The sequence below is a fragment of the Squalius cephalus genome (assembly GCF_949319135.1).
Source record: "Squalius cephalus genome assembly, chromosome: 23".
NCBI lineage: Eukaryota > Metazoa > Chordata > Actinopteri > Cypriniformes > Leuciscidae > Squalius > Squalius cephalus.
The window spans coordinates 23,690,482-23,704,571 of record NC_137144.1 but is presented as its reverse complement, the minus strand read 5'-3'; the positions used below and the strand labels follow the sequence as shown (position 1 = coordinate 23,704,571).

Sequence of the window (14,090 nt, the reverse complement as noted above, 5' to 3'; positions counted from 1 at the left end):
CAGGAGGTTAGACGTCTGCCGTATGTCATATGCTGTACAGATTTTAACCCACTCCAGATGATGATGACCTAAATGCATATATACTGTACAAACTATAGTAACCTTAACAATTACACTTCCAAGACCACGACCACTCACGTTTTCTTTAGAAAACACACAAATATAGTTGCACCTCAACTCAAAGTGTCAGAATTGTTAGCCAAGAAAAGCTGTGCTTAACCTCTTTCTGCCATGGTTTAGTCTGTGTAGTCTCATGTTTGTCAGGAAATCCATAACTTATGGCGAATGTTTATGGAAGTTGTCATTTGTAATAGAGGTGAAATATTTCTATGTAATGGTCTTGGAGGAGTCAGAAGACCGGGAACCATGGATTTAATCACAAGCTGGATTCAAATTGCATTAGTATGGAAGCTTGTTTCCGCCACTGAATAATAAATAAATAATAATAATTGCGACTTTTTATCTCACAATTCTGACTTTTTTTCTCAGAATTGCGAGATATGAAGTCAGAATTGTGAGAAATAAAGTCGCAATTCTGAGAAATAAAGTTGCAATTGCGAGATATAAAGTCGCAATTCTGAGAAATAAAGTCGCAATTGCGAGATATAAAGTCGCAATTCTGAGAAATAAAGTCGCAATTGCGAGATAGAAAGTCGCAATTCTGAGAAATAAAGTCGCAATTCTGAGAAATAAAGTCGCAATTGGGAGATATAAAGTCAGAATTGCATGATATAAAGTCGCAATTGCGTGTTATAAAGTCAGAATTGTGAGATATAAAGTCGCAATTCTGAGAAATAAAGTCGCAATTGCGAGATATTAAGTCAAATTGCGAGATATAAAGTCGCAATTCTGAGAAATAAAGTCGCAATTCTGAGAAATAAAGTCGCAATTGCAAGATATTAAGTCAAATTGCGAGATATAAAGTCGCAATTCTGAGAAATAAAGTCGCAATTCTGAGAAATAAAGTCGCAATTGCGAGATATTAAGTCAAATTGCGAGATATAAAGTCGCAATTCTGAGAAATAAAGTTGCAATTGCGAGATATAAAGTCGCAATTCTGAGAAATAAAGTCGCAATTGCGAGATATAAAGTCGCAATTCTGAGAAATAAAGTCGCAATTGCAAGATAGAAAGTCGCAATTCTGAGAAATAAAGTCGCAATTCTGAGAAATAAAGTCGCAATTGGGAGATATAAAGTCAGAATTGCATGATATAAAGTCGCAATTGCGTGTTATAAAGTCAGAATTGTGAGATATAAACTATTCTGAGGTAAAAAAATAAATAAAAAAGCCATGTCGTGCCATGCTCGAAATGAACACGTTAATTTTGACAGCCCTAATACACACACACACACACACACACACTATAAACAAGTCTTAATATGCAAACATTTTTGGTTCCCATTTACTTCCATTGTATGAAAAGAAAAAATACAATGAAAGTCCATGGGAACCAGAACTTTTTGGTAACCAACATTCTTTATAATATCTTCTTTTATGTTCCACAGAAGAAAGAAAGTCATAAAGGTTTGAAAGGACATGAGGGTGAGAAAATGATATACTTTTTATTTATGGGTGGACTATCCCTTTAATATTATTAATATTAATATCAGTTTGATTTTAGGTACATTTGATGTCCAATTTGATTTACTAATCAATTTTGCCACTTGTTTTAACTGGAAAACAAGTAAACAGTCTAATTAACTTCGTAAGAAGCCATTTTTGCAGTGTGTGGCTTAAATGTGTCACAGCATGTATGCTAACCGATAAGTCGCAAGCTTTGAGAAAACAGAAGCTTTTGTAGAGAAAACCTGAGCTTCATTTTCTTTCTGCCGCTGTCTAGTCAGTAAATCGTTGTGTTTGCCAGGAAATCAATACTGTTAGCGACTGTTTACAGAAGATGTCAATTTCCTAACACTGGTGAAATGTTTCAGGTAACATCTTAGTGCCTGAGAATCTTTGTTTATTTTATGTTTGACCTTTTGCCATTTGATTAATATTATAGTAGAGAAAGGACAGGAAATGAGAGGGAGAAGCGGGAACAAAAGAAACAGGAAACATCACGACTCTCCAGTATGAATACCACAGCCCATTGTTTCAGAGTGCGTGTGCTAATGCTAATCATAATGTTGACGTCAAAGGTCTCGAGTCGAATTAAACTCTTAATACGTTTGGGCAGCAAATTCATCCGTCACTCGGCAGAATCAAGTCAAATTGGTCACAGATGTCAACATAGACAGGTTTTATGACATAAAATAGTTGAAATAATCCTTGATAATGCTAATGCTAATACGAACAATGTAAATATTAATAATATTAAAGGGATAGTACACCAAAATAATGAAAATACTGTCAAAATTGATTCACCCTTATGTTGTTTCAAACTTGTATGACTTTCTTTCTTCTGTGGATCTTAAAAGAAGATATGTTGGTTTCGATTCCCATTGACTTCCATTGTATGAACAAAAATACATGGAAATCAATGGGTACTGAAACTGTCTGGTTACCAACGCTCCTCAAAATATATTCTTTTATGCTCCACAGGAGAAATAAACTCATTCAGGTTTGAAGCGATATAAGGGTTGGCAAATGATGACAAAAATTTCATTTTTGGGTGAACTATTCCTTTATTATGTCAGTTTGATTTTAAGCAAGCTATACATTTGATTTACTACAGTAAACAATTGCCACTTGTGGGTCCAATGCAGAGCCGGACAGTAACTGCAGTACATTTACTTGAGTACAGTACTTAAGTACAATTTTGAGGGATCTGTACTTTACTCAAGTATCATTTTTGGGGAGTACTCATGACTTTACTCAAGTACATTTGAGAGGCAAATATTGTACTCTTTACTCCACTACATTTCTATCCATAACTGTGAGTACCCGTTACTACTACTTCTAAAAAAAAAAAAAAAAAAAACAAAAAAAAAAACAAAGGATAAAAGAAACATCTCGGAAACCCTCTCAAATGTGATTGGATTGTGCAGGCACCACTGATTGGGACAGCCTATCAGCAATCACCTTCAGCTTTCCGCCAAAGTCAACTCCATGGTCAGATTTAGATAAAAGACAAAACCATGGACGAAACTATGGATGAAGACACAGCAGGTCCATCCCGGGAGCGATATTTTTTTTTCCCAGGATGGTAGGGGAAGACTCATGAATATTCATTAGGTAAGTCATCCCTGATTGGTCTTAACCCCAGTGACGGGTAGGTTTAGGGGTTGGGTTAGGGGTAGGTCATCAGACCAATCAGGGATATTCACAATCAGATACCCTAATGAATATTCATGAGTCTTCCCCTACCATCCTGGGAAAAAAAATATCGCATCCCGGGAATGTGCCAAGCCGTGGCCCCACCTTGCCAGACGATTTCAATTTTCTGAACAAGTTAATGATAGTTTTCGCTTCAAGTGTTTGCTGTGTTTACCAATGTAAGCACTGTAGCAGTAGAATGCAATATTTAGAAAATGTACTCTTGATACTCAAGTACTTTTAAAAACAAGTACTTTAGTACTTTTACTTAAGTAGACATCTGACTGTAGTACTTTTACTTGTACTTGAGTAAAATTTAGCAAGGGGTATCTGTACTTTTACTCAAGTAATGTAGCTGTGTACTCTGTCCGCCTCTGGTCCAATGTAAAATCAAAGTCTTCAATGAAAAGGCCAAAGGTCTGAGTGAAGCATTTTTGCTGTTTAGTATGTAAATCGCTGTATTTCTGAATAAACTGATAACTGTTGTTTACTATCTAATAAGAGTGTATGTAGCAGAGGAGAAATGTATTCCAGATTGTTTCATCGTCCGATGCTAATATTCTTCCTCTCTCTTTTCTTTTTGAAGCCCTGAGCTGTTTTGAGACGTTTTCATCTCGGTGCATTGTGAACGTTTTCTACTACTCTGCACCGTAAGCTATCATTACAATCTGTCCCCTGGTGTGGAGCGGTGACCGCCGGTACACAAACCAACCGCTGACTCCACAACACAGAATAAAGAAACTCCACATTCAGCCGGTAATGAGCATGACGCATACGTCTTTAATTTAGGAACAATTCTGCTTTGGTTCCATTCCTGCCCAGTAGTTTGGCTCCATATGGTATGCATTAGTTGTGTTACAGAAAGCATTGCATAACCGAAGAAAGGAAACGTAGAGCAAGAGCCAGAGCGGTTAAGACATTGTGTATTAAGATGTAGAGTGAAACGGCTGCACACAATGAAGTTATTCTGACAGCTGGACTAAAGCCACCACAAGACATTGATTCTGAACTTCAAATTCAATCTGTCCTCCATCTGTGATCCCTCTCTCTCTCTCTCTCTGTCGCTCTCTTGTCCTGTCCTTCTCTCTCTGATCTGAGAGCTATGTTCATTGCAGAAGATCTGTCAATTGAACACCACTCATGTCTTGCTGCGTTTCAATCGCTGAAAGAAATATTCAGTCATTTTCAACTTCAGACCTTCAAAATGTCAACACTGCAGTTTTCAATAGCAATAAAAGCATACGTGACTTGCTTTGTAATTTTGAGTTGCTTAGTTTTTGACAGAAAAAGTCAAATCGTACATTTATGCTCCAAACCATTGTTTTGATTTAATTATTTAAATATTGTCTATCATTGAACCTGTTTATATATATATCTATATCTATATATATATATATACAGTATATCTATCTATCTATCTATCTATCTATCTATCTATCTATATATATATATATATATATATATATATATATATATATATATATATATATATATATATAAAGCGGCCTCTAAAAATGCCAGGCAATTAAAAAAAAATGATTTGACATAATTAGCATATTTAATCAAACATACATTAATCAGTTAGATATAATACATATTGTGCATATATTTAAAATAAATGCATGCATTTAAAGGATTTTTCCAGTGTAAATATCTAAACATTCTTAAATCAACATACATTTACTTACACAAAATTACTATCAAAAATGTACCAAAATTAAGTGATAATATACAGAATATTAAAATCTGCCAATGGGGTTTAAAAAAAAAACTTAATTCAAAGGGAAAATATTTTTCTTACCTCATTGGGTCATATTTGTTCTTCTTATTTAATTTTATTAATTTGTTAATTATTGTTGTTCTTATCACTTAATTTTGATAATATTTTCAGAAAACAAGACTTTATATCTTATGTCATTTTGCTTTTTAAGTAAATATATCATGATGTAAGAATGTTTAGATATTTTACTGAAAAGCAAGGCAAAAATACTGAGTAAGAAAATAATTTTTGCAGCATACAAGCAGGTTTATCACAGGGTGATTATGACGAATCACTTCAACGAATCCAGTGATGCTCCAGCTATAACCTGTAGTGAAGATGCTAATCTCTCACACACTACGTTCAAAATTATTTCAGCAATATCCTGATAAAACGGACACAGTTTGGTGTCACCGAATGTGCTTGAAGTTGAAAATAATCCAGTAAATTCATCTGTCCTGGCTGAATTGCTTCTGAGTTAACCTGATCTCTGTTCTCAATGTAGCGTGCCTGGCGGCGCGGTGTAAATGCTTTATTTGCGGGATATATGGGCTAGTTTATTCTGGCCGGCGGCAGCAGGGAAGCGCAAGTCAGAGTTTCCATCAAGTTGGAATGGCAGTCAAAAGAGCAATGTCTAACCGCTCTCTCAAACAACAGCACACTCATTCTACCGCCAGTCTTTCCCTGCTCATTCTTTCCACTAGAAGACCTCTGGGCCACTCCGCTAGATATCATAGCGCACAGTAGTTTAGGGGGCCCAATGGAAACAAAAAGGGCTTAGACAAGGCATAAAAGCGAGCGGGAGAAAGAGAAATAGTTTCCTTGAGCCTCTAAAACACAGCGAGCATCAGACAGGCATGATCAAGGTCCGCCACAATAGCTGTTATTCTGTGAACGGCTTGTAATTAAGATGCAGAATTGCTATTTTACGCATGACTGTTCCTCAACGATATGGCAAAATGCTACACAGGGATCCTGGTAGTCTCCGAGAAACCATTACACAAGGCTGTTCGCCCTTTTAATTAAAGTCAATGACAGCTCCTCTGGTTCCAGTGCTGCTCTTTTATCGTGAGAAGAATTAACTCTCATTGCAGGCACAAAGTCCAAACAAACAAAACAAATAAGCCTGTAATTATAGCATCATTAGTTGTTCCCACTGTTTCCTCCATGAACAAGAAGAGGTGAAAATTCTGTCATCATCTGCTCACCCTGATGTCGTGGCTTTCATTCTCCTGTGAAACTCACAGCCATTTCTAAGCTGCTCGAGCAAACAATGAAAACATATTGTGACCATTGCTGTCAAGGTCCACAGAAGCTCCATAAAAGGGGTCTTTACAACTCTCACTCAACATTTCAAGTCTCCTGAAGACACGATATAGCTTTATGTGTGGAAATTTCAGTAATTTATTGATGCTCTCCACTGCAGATATTATGCGCATCTTGTCGCATCAGTATAGTCGAATATAGTATCATGAGTCATGTGGTTTGCTGTTATGGAGATTTTATGTCCTTTTTGGATATTCAGATCGCCTGGTCACAATATGCTTTGATTTTATGGTAAAAAGCAGCGTAAAACATTATGCAAAACATCTCATTTTGTGTTCCATGGAAGAAAGAAAGTGAGAATGAGTCAATTATGACTGAATTTTTTAGTTTGTGTCTTGTGTTGAAGTACTAAAATGATTAAAACTGAAATAAAATTAAATGAAAGCTATATAGCAGGGCTTTTTAAACCAGGGCCACAAGGGAGTGTTAGGGGGTCCGTGGAAAAGTTTAGGGAAAAGCAGTGTAAAAAAAAAAAAAGAAGAATATATATAAAATTAATCTAACTAACTAAAAAAAAATTATTGCATTAAAATAAAGAAATAAAATCATTATTAAAAATAAACAAGTAAAAACATTAAAATAAAGAAATAAAACTTGATTAAAATAAATAATAAGTTAATACATTTGATTAAAATAATTTATTTATATAAAATTTGATTTAAACAAAAAAAAACAACAACAATTGATTAAAATAAATAAATAATAAATGATTAAAATAAATAAATAAATGATTTAAATAAATAAAACAATAGCAGTGCAAAAATGTAAAAACAATAAATAAAAAAGATTAAACTTAGAAACTAAAATAAATAAATTGAATAAAATACAAATTGATTAAAATAATGCAATTTGGTTTAAATAAATGAATACATTTGATAAAAATGTATTATTTAGAAGAATAAATGAATGAATAAAATACATCTATCTTACATCTAACAGTACAGTTCTACAGGTGATAAAAAAATGCAATGACAAAACTGTAGCCTAAAAAAAAAAAAAAAAAAATGTATACATGAAAATATATAGCTGTCTTGTGTCTTTAAAATGTTAGGATAGGGGTCCCGTGAATGATCATATTTTGGGGGTTCGTGACCATTTAAAAGATTGAAAAGCCCTGCTATATAGAAATATAATGAAATATTAATAAATACTATAATTGTATATAAATAACATGTATGTGTTGGCACTCACGTCCTCCCAGGCAAAGGTGTCAAGTCTGTCTTCTTCATCCAGATTCTTGATATCTCCATGCTGAGGTGCTTCCTCCATAAAAAACTCGATGTTAATGGACCTGTAGAAGGGGTGTGTGATATTCAGAATGTCTTGGGTCAGCGCCACGGATCCACCCTCCCTCACGGTGAGGTTGACCACCTGGACGGGTATGATACGTGGAACAATGTCCACCTGCACCTCTAGATCTTCTATGGTGGTGAAGCCGTTACTGACGTCGGCTGTGAAGTGGTCCCGGCCCTGCAGGGCGGCGGAGACGTAAAGGATTCTGCCCAGGTTTATTTCCTCCTGCGTGAAGGACTGAATATATTCAAGCACGGGTGACGACGTGCTGTCCGAGTCATTGCTGAATCTGACCACATGACCCAACCGTGGAAAGTCTTTGATGGAGTACACCATCTCTTTGGGCAGGATATCTGTCTGCTCCACCTAAGAAGATAAAAAGAAGACCTTCAAACGAGTGCAGAACTGCTTTCAAATGCTGCACATCCCTACAGACAGTCAGGTACCAGGTATCTTTAATAATAATGATCAGGACATGCATAATATTTCATTCACAACATATTGAAAACTTCTTCACTAATAAGACGAGTTCACCTGAAAATTAAAAGCCTCATCGTTGTGGCATTCAAAATCCAAACTGTAGAAGAATTTATATTTGCATACATTTAAATATGGTACATTAAGATTAATCACACCAGGTTTGATTTCAATAATGATAGGTCATGAAACAAATGACATCTCATATCACTGATGTCAACTGCGACTTAACTTCATGTCCCATATTTGAACATAAGGAAACGGAAATTATTTTGAACGAGAAAGTTAAATGGAAAATTCATGAGGATGATTTTACATTTTTGACTGAGATATCCCTTTAAGGTCAGCTTAAATCTTATGGCAATATTAACATAATTTACATAAACATAAAATGTTTTGATATATTAAATGGCTCTGAATGGTACATTTGAGAAACCTTAAGCTGATATCATAAATGAGATTCATGCCAAACCCTCTATTTAAGTGATTAAGTGATATTTATGTGATAAATTCCCGAAATACTTAGAGAAAAAGTAGCAAAGATATAAATCAATGTCAGGCACTTGCAAATGTCCTAATGAAACTGAGTGGAGACTGTTTCCTCTATGGCAACACTTGGGTAATTACTGAAAGTACACTCAGTGGAGCGTCAACAATATAGCATATCTACTGCAGAGGCTCAACAACCTTTTTTTTTCCCTGTTTCTAAAACACAAATTTTGCAAATAAATGCAAAGCAGCTCCTGGATAGATTTATGAGCCTAGCATTCAGGGATTTTGGGAGAAGTGCTCTTGCGGTTCTGGAACCTTCCACAACTGTAATACAACAGCTGTTGAACACAAATTATCATTAAGCACTGTTGGAAGTCTTTGTAAACTGATCTTAATATTTATTCAATGTGCGAGGTGTTTGTCTTGTATTTTACAAGTGAAATGAATATTCTCTTAATAATGAAAGTTTCTCTTCTAATGTATTAATGTAAAAGACATACAGTACTTTGCGCTTTAAAATTGGCCAAACATTGAAATCTCTGGCTTTTTTCCTTTGGATTACAACTTAAGAATGGACAAGTAATAAGACTTTCATGTTCTCATTCCTGAAACACAAGTTAAAACTTTCGTAAAACCATTTTTTTGTGTGTAAACTGTTGAGTTTAATTTGGTGACAGTGTACTTTTTTTGGTAGTAGCCATCAATTTAGGAAAATTTAAGTAAAGTAGTAAGCCTACAATAATGATTTAGACACTGAGCAGAAACTAGCAATTTATGTTTCAACCACAGATGGCAATAGAGATGTCAAAGTTTAAGAACAGGTTTACTAACAGTTTACAAAGGCTTAAACTTAAACCCCCTTTTTTAAAAAAATCTTGTCAATAAAAATTGCCAACAGGGTAAGAAAATGTATTAATATTTTTCTTAAATGCATTTAAGAAAGGGAGCCTTACCTTCAGATGGGTTTGGTCAATAACAGAATGTTCCCCTTCATACGCAATGATCCCCTTGTTCGACACAATCAGTGGCTCTGATAGGTAACCTTTCTTGAATATCTTAATCCTGAAAGTGCCCTCTGTTGACCAACCCTTAGCTTGCACAGAGAAGGCAAAGGAATCTTTCGAGCTCAGGCTCTGGTCGTTGTGTTCGTAGGAAACCACACCCTTAGTCAGGTCCTCTTGTGTAAATGTGGAAGATTCAATTCCACTGACTATTATCCTACCATCACTGGGAGCAGAAGTCACTTCATAAATGATCTCAGCTGCACTTCTGATGTCCATGTTGGTCTCTGCACTTAACAGACTGGTGTTTAGCGTCTTGGTGCTACCGTGGTCCATGACCACCATGGTATTGTTGGCTAGACGTAAATAAGGGTCACCTGCTTGCACCTGAAGTACAGCTGTGGTCTTGTGCAAACCATCAGATACTTGAAGTTTGAATAGCTCACGATCTGCCCCATGGTGGACAAACAAAACCTTCCTGTCCCTCAGGTCAGCCTGGGTAAAGCGGTATAGAGGTTGTGTTACATCTACTGAGGAGACAATGTTTCCTGAAAGAATTCCCACTCTCGCATAAACTAGTTGGGTGTCATTAAAGTCAGAGTCATCGTCTTTGTACAGAATGTCATCAGTGGTTAATAAACGCTGGCCATTTCTGACAACATTGAAAGGTTTGTGGATTGTCCTTTGAGGCACATATTCGTTCCTGGACTGTATTGCAATGTTAAAAACTCCCCTCAAAACCTCATGACCCTCATCTTGCCCACCATTGCCACCACTTGAATCAAACACCAGAAAGTTAAACTGGTCATGGCTTGTTTCTGTTCCATCATGTTTGTAAATTAGCCTGTTCAAAGAAAGATCCTCATTGCTAAAGACCCGAATTGCACCCTCAAATCTTTGCTGACCCGGTGGAGAGTCTCTGATAAGACGACCATGTTTGGGATCTTGTGTTATTCTGAAAACAAAGTCTGTTGAAGTGGAGGTTTGAACCCAGAGATATTCTTTACTTATGATGTTTTCTTTTCCTTCAAGCACCACAAGTCTCTCGTTGGTTAGGACAGGAGCATTAGAATCAGCCTTGATTTTGATGGGAAAGGTGTATTCGCTGGAGTACTGATCCTTTGCAAATACTTTGAACTGGAACTGATCCTCAAAGTCAGCTTCTCTGCGGACACGAGGGCTGTAACTGATGAAACCATCTAAAATGTCTTGTTGGGTAAAGGTATTGCCCTCAGACAACTCTTTATCGAGCATCATCAAGACTCCCTGGGCTGGGCATTTCAGAATAATGTACTGGACTGTTCTTGAATCAGTCTGGCCCATCCTCACGAAAGCTTGCAATTGCTCAGGCTTAATGACCTTTTGCTGCCCATTTTCAACTTCCAGAGGAACCATTTTAGCTATTCCTACAACGGCAGGCATGATTTTGATGATAAATGTGTTGTCTGGGAGGATGACCTGTCCAAGCTGTGCATTGAAGTGAATAAACTCGGTCTCTATGCTGTTGTGATCGGCTGTGAGGTTGGGAATGTATTTCAGTCGGTTCTGCTCCAAATCAGACTGATGAAATAGCATGACTCTTTTTGGTACCCCATTGTCTGAGATCAGCTGTAGTTCTCCAAATTCAAGTGCCTGAGTGATATTATAAACAACATCTCCAGTTTTTGGAGTTGCAGAAATGGCCAGATTTTGTATTCCAATAGGAGCACTGCTATCCTGATTGATCACAAGGCCAGTATTTGTGACCAGAGTAATCTGTGGCTGGGTGATGAGCAACTTAAATGTGCTTGACTGGCTAACCAAATCTCCATCTGAAACATGCAGGGTAAGTCCAGTCACTTCTCCTCCCCTGTGAACGTAGTAGATATTTCCTTCTTTCAGTTGTCTACAGGTGAACTCTCTTAGACCAAACCCTGGCTGTTGAGCATTCTCCAGATATCCAGCAGAAGTAGGGTCCGAAGTGACTGTGACCTTGAGTTCATCACAACGATTATCTGAGTCGGAGATTTTGACGAGGTTTGGGCTTAAACGTGTGCGCCCGTTAGCTGTGATTGAGATGTCACCTGCACTGAGCTGAGGGATGTCATTGACGGGCAGGATCTCCACCGGTAGCACATATTGGCGTGCAACACTCAAGCACTCAGGGAGATTCGTTCCATGTGCAATGACCTCCAGCTGGATTTGATCTCCATACTTTTCATTGCCATCGTGGAGATACTTGATTTTCTTGTTAACAACATCCAGAAGGGTAAACTTCTTTGAGTGTCTTGAGCCCATTTCAATCTGTCCATACCAAGGATTTTGTAGCAGAGTAAAGATGATCTGAGATTGACGAACACCTGCAGCGTTTAGGTTAAATGTTGGGTTTAGGTTTACAATGTCGATAAAGGCCTCTTCTCCCTCAGGAACTAGCAGAGGAGTGATGTCCAGGAGCTTGGAAATATTGTGGAACATATCTGGTAAGTCCTCTGTAGGGAAACAATGTACATCAGTATTGGCATTAATGTATGTTATTCTAACTGGAGGTGAAGTTGTTGACTCCAAATCCTCATCATAAGTGGAGTAATCATACTCCCCTTCACATTTCACATGAATGTCTTTAGTTATCAGAGCATCTTGCAAGCTTCTGCCTTTCTGATTCACCTTGATTTCTCCTAAACATCCAATAAAGGACTCAGTTGTGATCTCCTCCTCCACATGAGTCAAATAGTCATCTTGAAACACATCCTTCATCTTCCTTTGAATGCCTCCCAGGTACAGGTTTCCCACTAGATCCAGCTTTTCCGACTCATTAAGAGGGAGTGAAACCAGATGACTGTCCACATTTATCTGAAACACATTGGGGTTAATCTGAACTGTTACTCTGTGCCACTGATCGTCATCTACTTTCACTTCCCCATTGTCCAGCACATACATCTCACTTCCCAGGTCGATTACACCTTTCAAGAACCCTCCTGCCATTCCAATTGCAATGAAGTCTGCCTGGTGTCCTGGGTGGAAGAGCAACAGAGCATCTTCAATGGTCGTCTTCATAAGCATCTCCAGGCTACGGGAGCCTGAGCTAGGTCTGGTCCAAGTAGGGAAAGAGATGAAGGAGTCCGGGCTGATAAAGCTGGTGGTTTCTCCGTCCCCTGCCTCAAATTCGCTGCTGCAGGACTCTTTGGTGTCATAGCATACTGTATTCGCTAAAGCCAGAATATCAAATTCATGAGATTCAAACATAACATTGCTCATGCAGCCACGAAGGAAGGGCACAGCTGTGCTCAGGTACTCCACTTCCAGGTCTCTCACACCTCCAAGGAACACACCTTGGTCGATGTTCAGGTCCTCATCTGCATCCTCAACCGGGATGAAGGTTGTGTACAGGTTGTCTACAGCCATAGTGAGTTTGGAGTCTTTCAGAATGAGAGACACATGATGGTCCAGAAGGTTACTGAGCTGGAGACCCATAGAGGAGGCCAGAACCTTTTCTCCAGATCCCATGTCAATCCTAGCCTGTAAAGAGACACACAGAAACAAATTATTAGACAGCAAAAGTGGCTGTTGAAAATAAGAAGTAAACACCTTTTTCACTGGCATGTGGTGCTTGCCTGTGAAAAAGTTGCTGCCATGATGTTAGGGTATTGTGAGTGTTTAGCACTGAATTGTGCAGTTTCTAAGCTGTTCATAGTGTTTTGTAGTGCATTGCTATGCAATTGTAAGATGTTCTGGTTTGTTTCTAGGGGTATCATTTAAAGTAACATTCATGTCTGTATCACAAATGTGCCAGAGGAATTGCACGCTTTAAAGGTTAATACTTGGACTTGTTAGGAATATGGTTCGTTCAACGGTTTGGGGTTTCTTTGCACCACCAATAAATCTTGTCTTAATATCTTATTAAAAAAAAGATTCTGATGTACATTTATCTTGTTTAGACATTTTTACTACAAAACAAGACAAAGGTACTGACTAAGAATATGATTTTTCACAGTGCATTATACATGCATCCAATCGTGAAATCTGATACAGACTTCTCTGGATGAGTCTACTATTTCAAACACTGTGTAGCTACTTAAACGGAAAATATCACAGATCTCATTTCAGATCTGCAGCCTCCAAAGATGAAAAAAGTAAATCTGAATGAATTGAATATGTCAGTAGAAATGCGTTTTTAATGACAAATCCTGCCACAGATGAAATAGTCTTGGTACCGTTTCATATTGCAGCATAATGCAGGCAGTTTGAGCGTCTGTGTTTATCTGTGCGGAGCGGGAGCCATTTTCTAGGGAGGCGACAGATGAAGAATAAATATCTCAGAGCAAACCAGTAACTCATTCTAGCTGTGGAAGCTTTTTCCATGTGTTGAGCTGAAAAACTGTGACGATCCTGTCACAGCGGAGCTGGAAGCGAATGTGAGTCATCCCTCTTCACCACAAACCAAACGGCTGCTTCTCAAAAACTCACAAGAGATTTTCTCGCTGTGTGGCTCATTCTGGGGGCCTGAAGT

The 14,090-nt window shown here is 37.7% G+C and overlaps 1 protein-coding gene across 1 annotated transcript in view; it reads right to left on the bottom strand.

Moving 5' to 3' along the window:
- The window catches only part of cspg4 (chondroitin sulfate proteoglycan 4), a 53,712-nt gene that overhangs the window by 12,298 nt on the left and 27,324 nt on the right, over nucleotides 1-14,090 (bottom strand). The window contains exons 3-4 of the mRNA XM_079859366.1: nucleotides 9,557-13,099; nucleotides 7,533-8,000 (exon numbers count right to left, since the gene is read on the bottom strand). Of these exons, the coding sequence (XP_079715492.1) occupies nucleotides 7,533-8,000; nucleotides 9,557-13,099 (4,011 nt within the window). The remainder of the gene's footprint in view (nucleotides 1-7,532; nucleotides 8,001-9,556; nucleotides 13,100-14,090) is intronic.